Below are 9,217 nucleotides of genomic sequence, written 5' to 3'. Positions count from 1 at the left end.
GAACGAGTTGGGTAGGTGCCAAGAACAAGCCAATTAGATTTAGGTTCAGCTACGGATGTTGATCTGGCCTATCCATGGGATGCAAAATGTAAACTGTTCAGCCTGGTGGACGAGGTATGTGCTCTGCAAAGTGCTGTTCTAGTTCTATGATGCAATTCACGTGAAATTTGACAAGCTGTTATGATGCATAGAATTAAATAAACATTATTATTATTATCAGTTGTATATGTTAGTCAGAGACACTTCTTCTTCCCTCACCACATACTTCTGACCCCTCATCCCTCCCTCCCACCCCCTTCCCCCCTCCCCCCAACTAACTTCCCATCTCTCTTCCTCCTTCCAACCCCTACCGCACCGGCCACTACCTTGTCAGGTCTCAAACTTTAAAAGACCATTTTGTGCCTTCTATGCCTCTTAAACGACGTGTTTGAGTGTGCAGGCCATGGCAGACTTTCGTGCAAAGACAATTTAGAAACAAAATTGCAGACATTTGCAATAACACCAAAGAATTCCTCATAGAAAAATAATTTTATTTTACACAACCAGTATATTCACCCGCATGGGAATGAAAACCCTGGATGCAGAAAAACAAGAAAACAAACAGTAAAATGAAGAGAAAATCAGGGGTGACCTTTCACATTGTGTAGATTTATCACTACGTTTACAATCTTCCACGTATACTCACTTTAAGAGTGAAGAAAACGGTATTTTAAAAATAAATCCCAGAGACAATAATTGCAGAAAGGAATCCAAACGGCGAAAAGTGAATCAAAACAAAGATCGCTGCTCCCATGTATAATGGAGTGGGAGGGAGGTGGATCACAAGTCGGTGGCAACCATTTGTGAATACCAAATATTTCTACAATCGCCATGTCAATCCCTGCAAGTTGACGAGGCAGACCTACCTACCCCTCCCTCCCACCGCCACACATGTCCGATCGGCAATATCAACCCGCGAGAAGCACGACTTTCAGTAATGACAGTTAGCGATTACAATTATTGAGAATCTTCTTCTTCGCCGTATTCAAACACTGCAGTTGTGCTGACAGCGGCGCTGCTCCTGTGGACTGGTTGTTAAACTGCTTGGTGAATACTTTGTTTCCTGTGATTATTTGAGTTTTTTTTTTTGTTTTCTTTTATACTTTGGAAGGTTTACTTTTTATTACTGGTGGTAAACATGCGACCTATATAATCGGCTGTCATTACATCGAATATCCATGATTTTGGGGCTTGTCCGTAGCTCTAATTGCGTAAAAAATTGTTTATAGGCATTCCATAAAGGTATGCAGGTACACAGATAGCCGATAGCAGATGCACGGATACGCAGGTTTAAAGTAACAAGGTGAAGAAAGGCAATGCATTCAAGCAAAGTAATTTTTTGCAATAAAACATCCGCATTTCCTTTCTTACATCCCGCATTTCCTTACAAAACTTTCTCTAGTCAGGTGGTTTAAGGAACTGGACCTTGCACTTGGCCACAAACGGAACAAAACGACAACAAAAAAGGGACCGACTCACTTAAACGTGCAATTTGAAAGTATTTGGGAGTTTGTCATCCCAAGTCTGGTTTTTCAACCTGCTGAAAATAAAAAATTAATTAAAAATTCCAAATTTCTCCCACAAAAAAGAAAATACAAAACATGTCGGCTCGCTGCAAAATTGGAGAAGTTTAAAGAATATTACATTAGATGAACGTTTTAATAAAAATCCACCATTTACACACAGATCCGCCACCATAACCTCCACCCTCCAAACAACAACCCCTCCATAGCTTCAAAGATGGCCGAAGAACAAGACCTTTCTGAACAAATGCGAAACCAACAAAATAATTTAAATCCAACACTGGTGAGGATCTATCCCCCCCACTGGGTCAATCCATGGCCGGAATAATCCATAAATGCAACCCAAGGATGAGATATTGTTTGTCCCCATGAGGAAGCACAAAAACACAAACAGTCTTTTGTGCACATTGTGTGGTAAGAACACGTTCCGGGCAAAACATCTCCCCGTGGAGAGTAAACATTGTGTCCGTTTAAATCACCAAACTCGCTCCATAAGGACGATACAAACCCGGATTGGAATAAAAGCACCGTTTGACTCGGATTTGGGCAGTGACGACACCAACGGGTTTCTCGTTACACGCGGACAATCTCCTGCCACCTAAGCCTCGACCTGTTTCATTCGCTTCGGGGAGGGTCGCCAGCCTTTTGCAGTCCATGTCAGACCCTGATCCCCAAAAACTCCCTTTTCATCCTCAAACCTATTTTAGCAGAGACTGCGGCGGTTAAAAAGGGAATACAAAAGGTAACACGTCCAATGCTTCATCGATCAGAGATTGGAAGTGAACTGCAAACTTCACCGGACACGAGGTTCGCTCACACGGCTAACCGAGCACGTGGCAGCATCGATGGTGGTCGTTGCCCCCTGCCACACCTCACCCCCGGTGAAACACAACCCACCGGTCCAACGAGGCCTTCATGTACACGTCAAAGGGTAGCAAGGATGCGCGAGAAGGAAACTATGATGGTTAAGACCGTCTGTCCCGTACCGAAGACCAAAGCTTCTAAAGGTGCCATGGTTTTCCCAGCTGCTTGGTGCACTCCAGCAAATGCGACACCTGTGAGAGAAAGTCAAAAATCTCAATCAAGTCAACAGCCGCTCAGACATAAACAACAGATCATTTTTGTTTCATCACAATGAATTACCTACCATCACTGGGTCATTCGTATTTCACAATGCCGAGCTGGGTCAGAGGGCAAGGTTTTTTACCCTATAAGTCAGGAAGTTGGATCTCTGACACCACCTCAATTCTGCTCTTGGATGGCAGGATGGCCTTGAGGTACGCACACTCACCTCTAAGCTGTGTAGCATGGGTTCGAATCCTGAACCAGACCAAAAACTGTAATCCCGGTATTCCACAGGCCCACGTGTGTCTTCCCACGGATGGAAGTTAAACTTGGCATCCCGTTTGTCACCATTAAAACAGGTTACAAGTTCCTGTTATAACCTACAGGGGGGACTGTATCAGTGGCAAAGCTGCCCTCAGCAAATGATGCTTCCCCACAGCCAGGACTGCATACGAAAGAAGAAGAAGGACTCTGTTCTCTCAGCTCTTTGACCCTCCAAGATGTACTTGTTCTTACGGTAACTCTTTCCTGCTTTACCACATACCTCCACTCTTTTGTTCCCGTTTCCTCAAATTAGTGGAACTGTCTTCCTGATGCTATTCAATCTCATTATTCTCTCCAGGACAAGACGCGTTCCACGATCTCATCCCGCATACCCACCCACATCACGATTATTTCTACTCTGAGCTACCCACAGCATTGCAGGCTATCGTATTCCCTCCCCTACTCTGTTAGTCAATTCCCTCGATTGTTGTATCCACCTGTGGCTCCGCTGTCACTACGTTGCCTTTTTATCCCCCCGATGTCAAATCACTCTTTCACGAGTCTCCTCCAAATAGGGTAGAAAGATGCCATTGCCCGACATGGAGTAAATGCCTCGCTCACCCAACAAACCCGATAGGGAACAAGTCCATGTTTAAACATGTCTTCCGGTATGTCTGTTATATGGAGGAAAGTGTCAAACAAAAGAAGCGTTCCAAATTATTTGTGGCAGACGCAGGTTAACCAATCAAAATAAAACTTAAACCCAAGTAAACAGGAAACACGAAAAGCAGAAAAACCGCCAAGATATGACACCTACTTGTGACTGTTCCACCCAAGATGGGCCCAAGGAAGCCCATGACGATGATAACCACAGGTACAAAACGTCCGATCCGGTGTCTCCGCAGGAGAAGGAATGCGATGAGGGCCGCGACGCCGTGTACAAATAACGAGGAAAAAAGAGCCCACAGGAACACCCAGTACCACATGTCTGCAAAATGAGGGGACACAAACAAAAGGCAAAAAACATGTCACACCTTGCCCACCGCACATCCACAGGAATCTTTTAAGAGGGCTCATGATGTACCGTCGTGTAAATAACCAGCGGGGATTGCAAGGTGCGTGCAATTGTCTTCAATGACGAATAGAAACCAATAACAGCTTTGTTAGTAATCGTGAAGATCTTCCTTCCCCTTTCTTTGTACACCAAGGCTCACATGGGGATTTGTACACGTACCATAAGGACGTTAGTAGACATCGGTGTACTTTTTGTTGAAAATACAATTACATTAGTTAGACAATGGACAAATCAAATCAGTCTTTTTACTTCTGCCTCTGATGGACAAAGGCTATGTTTTCACTCCTGTCTGTCTGTCTGGGAGCAGGGTATCTCAAAATGGTATGGCTGGATTCAGACAAAATTTGGTGGACAATTGGGGTATGTGACAAGAACGACATGATTTAGATTTTGGTGAAGATCGAGATCCATCGACTAGAATTTTAAGTGATTCTTCACCATTGAGAGATCGGGCCAAAAACTATAGCACGATATTTCAAAAAGTTGTAGACGGATTCGGCCAAAACTTTGTGGATTAGTTGGTGATCCTGGTGTTGGCTTGTGGTAGCTGTCTTGAGACCTTAGGGTCCTGAGTTTGAGCCCTGTCATCCCATTCAATTAACACCAGGTGGGTTGATTCGCCCAGGTCAGCAAAATGAGTACCAGCTTACAGGTAATGGGGGGCACAGCATCAGCGGCACAGCCACGCTTCCAGAAAATGATGCAGACAAGTAGCCACAGGCTACATACGAACCAGCACCAGTTGGTTAGGTGACAAGAACAAGCCGATTAGATTTTGGTTCAGGTCCGAATCCAGATCTGCCCTATCAGTGGGATAGAAACCATAAACTGATCAGCCTGGCGGAGGTATGCTCTCTACCTGAGTACCGTTCTAGTTACCTCTGCCACCAAAGGTGGATGGAGGTTATGATTTCACCCCTGTCTGTTTGTTTGTGAACAAAATATCTCAAAAGGTTGTGGACAATTCGGACGAAATTTGGCAGAGATGTAGCATATGTGACAAGGACGAAATTATTAGATTTTGGTGAAGATCTGAATATGGATTCGGATAAGAGAATTATTTAATTTTCTAAGTGATTCCTCATCGTTGAGTGGTGTGGTCAACCAGGTGAAGGTATGCTCTCTACTGAGTGCCGTTCTAGAAGATCTGAATATGGATTCGGATATAAGAATTATTTAATTTTCTAAGTGATTCCTCATCGTTGAGTGGTGTGGGCAACCAGGTGAAGGTATGCTCTCTACTGGGTGCCGCTCTAGAAGATCTGAATATGGATTCGGATATGAGAATTATTTAATTTTCTAAGTGATTCCTCATCGTTGAGTGGTGTGGGCAACGAGGTGAAGGTATGCTCTCTACTGAGTGCCGTTCTAGAAGATCTGAATATGGATTCGGATATGAGAATTATTTAATTTTCTAAGTGATTCCTCATCGTTGAGTGGTGTGTGCAACCAGGTGAAGGTATGCTCTCTACTGGGTGCCGTTCTAGAAGATCTGAATATGGATTCGGATATGAGAATTATTTAATTTTCTAAGTGATTCCTCATCATTGAGTGGTGTGGTCAACCAGGTGAAGGTATGCTCTCTACTGAGTGCCGTTCTAGAAGATCTGAATATGGATTCGGATATGAGAATTATTTAATTTTCTAAGTGATTCCTCATCGTTGAGTGGTGTAGGCAACCAGGTGAAGGTATGCTCTCTACTGGGTGCCATTCTAGAAGATCTGAATATGGATTCGGATATGAGAATTATTTAATTTTCTAAGTGATTCCTCATCGTTGAGTGGTGTGGGCAACCAGGTGAAGGTATGTTCTCTACTGAGTGCCGTTCTAGAAGATCTGAATATGGATTCGGATATGAGAATTATTTAATTTTCTAAGTGATTCCTCATCGTTGAGTGGTGTGGGCAACCAGGTGAAGGTATGCTCTCTACTGGGTGCCGCTCTAGAAGATCTGAATATGGATTCGGATATGAGAATTATTTAATTTTCTAAGTGATTCCTCATCGTTGAGTGGTGTGGGCAACGAGGTGAAGGTATGCTCTCTACTGAGTGCCGTTCTAGAAGATCTGAATATGGATTCGGATATGAGAATTATTTAATTTTCTAAGTGATTCCTCATCGTTGAGTGGTGTGGGCAACCAGGTGAAGGTATGCTCTCTACTGAGTGCCGTTCTAGAAGATCTGAATATGGATTCGGATATGAGAATTATTTAATTTTCTAAGTGATTCCTCATCGTTGAGTGGTGTGGGCAACCAGGTGAAGGTATGCTCTCTACTGGGTGCCGTTCTAGAAGATCTGAATATGGATTCGGATATGAGAATTATTTAATTTTCTAAGTGATTCCTCATCGTTGAGTGGTGTGGGCAACCAGGTGAAGGTATGCTCTCTACTGGGTGCCATTCTAGAAGATCTGAATATGGATTCGGATATGAGAATTATTTAATTTTCTAAGTGATTCCTCATCGTTGAGTGGTGTGGGCAACCAGGTGAAGGTATGCTCTCTACTGGGTGCCGTTCTAGAAGATCTGAATATTGATTCGGATATGAGAATTATTTAATTTTCTAAGTGATTCCTCATCGTTGAGTGGTGTGGGCAACCAGGTGAAGGTATGCTCTCTACTGAGTGCCGTTCTAGAAGATCTGAATATGGATTCGGATATGAGAATTATTTAATTTTCTAAGTGATTCCTCATCGTTGAGTGGTGTGGGCAACCAGGTGAAGGTATGCTCTCTACTGGGTGCCGTTCTAGAAGATCTGAATATTGATTCGGATATGAGAATTATTTAATTTTCTAAGTGATTCCTCATCGTTGAGTGGTGTGGGCAACCAGGTGAAGGTATGCTCTCTACTGAGTGCCGTTCTAGAAGATCTGAATATGGATTCGGATATGAGAATTATTTAATTTTCTAAGTGATTCCTCATCGTTGAGTGGTGTGGGCAACCAGGTGAAGGTATGCTCTCTACTGGGTGCCGTTCTAGAAGATCTGAATATGGATTCGGATATGAGAATTATTTAATTTTCTAAGTGATTCCTCATCGTTGAGTGGTGTGGGCAACCAGGTGAAGGTATGCTCTCTACTGAATGCCGTTCTAGAAGATCTGAATATTGATTCGGATATGAGAATTATTTAATTTTTAAGTGATTCTTCACCATTCTGGGATACAGGGCTAAAACCAACATACAGCAGGACATCTCAAAAAAGTTATGGACGGATTTGGACGAAACTTGGTGGACAGGTTGTGTGTGTGACAAGGAAGAATCGATTCAATGTTGGTGAAGATCCCGATCCAGATCCAGGTAGTAGAATTTTTCCGGTGATTCTTCACCATTGGGAGATCGGGCCAAAAATGATACATAGCGGGATATCTCAAAAAGTTGTGGACGGATGATTTCGATTGAATGCGATTCTGTATTGCGATTTTCTGGTCTACTCTGGGATACAAAACGTCAACTGTTCACAAGGTGGAGGTATGCTCTCTACCTGAGTACCGTTCTAGTTTGAACCTGAGATCCCAGTGTCATACACCAAGTGCTCAGAAAGGAATGCGAAACAAGCAAACATCTGTCTGTCCTCCTTGGAGGTCAAAGGGACTTTCTCTAATCCGAACACCTGCAGTGTAACGTTGTTATGGTTAGGGGTAGTAGTAAAAACACAAGGATGAGGTCACGTCGGGTCACTTCCAACTCGACAGGAGCCACAACGTTCCACCTGTTCCGAACCAAAAACCAAGCAACGAAATACTCCAAACGTCGTTTGGATGATACATGCTCTGTCACCTCATCGGCCTGCAAAGGTGTGTTATAACGGAGATCTTACGTACACATTGCCCTTTAGGTAAGACTGAAGATGTGGTGTCGTTGAAACGATCGGGGCCGCCAAAGTGACTCACAATTAAATAAAGGAAGTAAATCTTCCGGTTACAAAACAAAACGGTTAAAAACACAAGAATAAACCTTCAAAACAACCGAACACGAAGCGATAGCACATTATAATGGAAAGGAAACTCCATGTAAGGGCTCAGTGAGAGACTAGGCCGCAAAGCTTGCAGCCGCGTCCGAAGAGCAAGCCAACGCGTTACCCTACCGGCGAAAGTCGTCAGCCGTTCATTGGTTCCGAGGGACAAGACCTTCTGCACACTCTCCAGCGAAGACTCGGTGCCTCCCATGCCTTTGCAGGGCCCGGCCCGGCCTCCCTCCCGGCCTGGGGAGCTCGAGCAGGCCGGGGAAGGGAGGCCCGGCCTCCGGGGAATTAATAGTAACACTCGCCGGTGCGCGACACCAACATGCTTATGGGTTATGGCGCATCCCACCTTCCTTGTTACCTCAGTGCCTGTTATTTCGGATGTTGTGTGAATTACAACAATATTCACACGAAAAATGTTTTTGTGATATCGTTCCTTATTATATCGTCAATTTATAAAACATTATTTTTTTTGCTTCACATCAGCAAGCACCCAATTGTAAACGAGTCACCAATAGAACGCTGTATAAGCTGAGGGAGCACTGTTCACTATTTTTAATTCTTTAAATGAGTGTTGTGCACATGCTGCTGTCGTATCGTTATATATATATATATATATATATATATATATATATATATATATATATATATATATATATATATATATATATATATATATATATACTGTATATATATATATATATATATATATAATTATATATATATGAGAAATTGAGATCTCATCTCATGATATTGTACAAATGAAGGATTGCATGCAGGATGATCAACCAAAAGGAACCATTATTATACCAAATAAAAAGGTCGTCGAAACAACGTCAACAAAAAAAAACTGGCTAAACTCATGCAAATTTAGAGCAAACAAGTATATTAAGAATTAAAATTACAGCGCAATAATCTGTAATAATCAGCACCACGTTCACAGCAACATTGAATATGAGGTTTACGTAATTACATCATGACGTTACCACGCGTCATCACGTCTCGTTCGGCATGAACCTCCATGTTTATTCACCTTCAGCACGTCCCACAAATTGTTCCTTTTAAATGGGAGTTCTGTACTTGTGATCCGTTTCTTTTGATATTTTCCGAATAAAACATACTAATGTTACTCGAGGTAAATCTGCCTTCTTTTTTAATGAGAAATCTTAATTCACGGCAAAAATTTGTAATCGTTTAAAGGAGCTTGTGCAGTAAAGCATTTACACAGCGAAATGCATTTAAATATCATCCATTTTTCGCTCAAAACTGCTTATCCGTTTCACATT

At 42.7% G+C, this 9,217-nt stretch overlaps 1 protein-coding gene across 1 annotated transcript; it reads right to left on the bottom strand.

Moving 5' to 3' along the window:
* Positions 1–509: 509 nt before the first annotated feature.
* On the bottom strand, positions 510–8,315 carry TMEM170B (transmembrane protein 170B). Its single transcript, XM_068116308.2, has 3 exons — positions 8,055–8,315; positions 3,709–3,879; positions 510–2,617 (listed from the first exon to the last, which is right to left on the bottom strand). The coding sequence occupies exons 1-3, from the start codon at positions 8,134–8,136 to the stop codon at positions 2,487–2,489; spliced, it is 384 nt and encodes a 127-aa protein (XP_067972409.2). The 5' UTR covers positions 8,137–8,315; the 3' UTR covers positions 510–2,486.
* Between the last annotated feature and the right edge of the window lie 902 nt (positions 8,316–9,217).

The sequence above is a fragment of the Myxine glutinosa genome, chromosome 5, assembly GCF_964187855.1.
Source record: "Myxine glutinosa chromosome 5, kmMyxGlut1.1, whole genome shotgun sequence".
Taxonomy (NCBI): domain Eukaryota; kingdom Metazoa; phylum Chordata; class Myxini; order Myxiniformes; family Myxinidae; genus Myxine; species Myxine glutinosa.
Note: the sequence above shows the minus strand (reverse complement) of the source record. Positions and strands in the feature narration are given on the sequence as shown.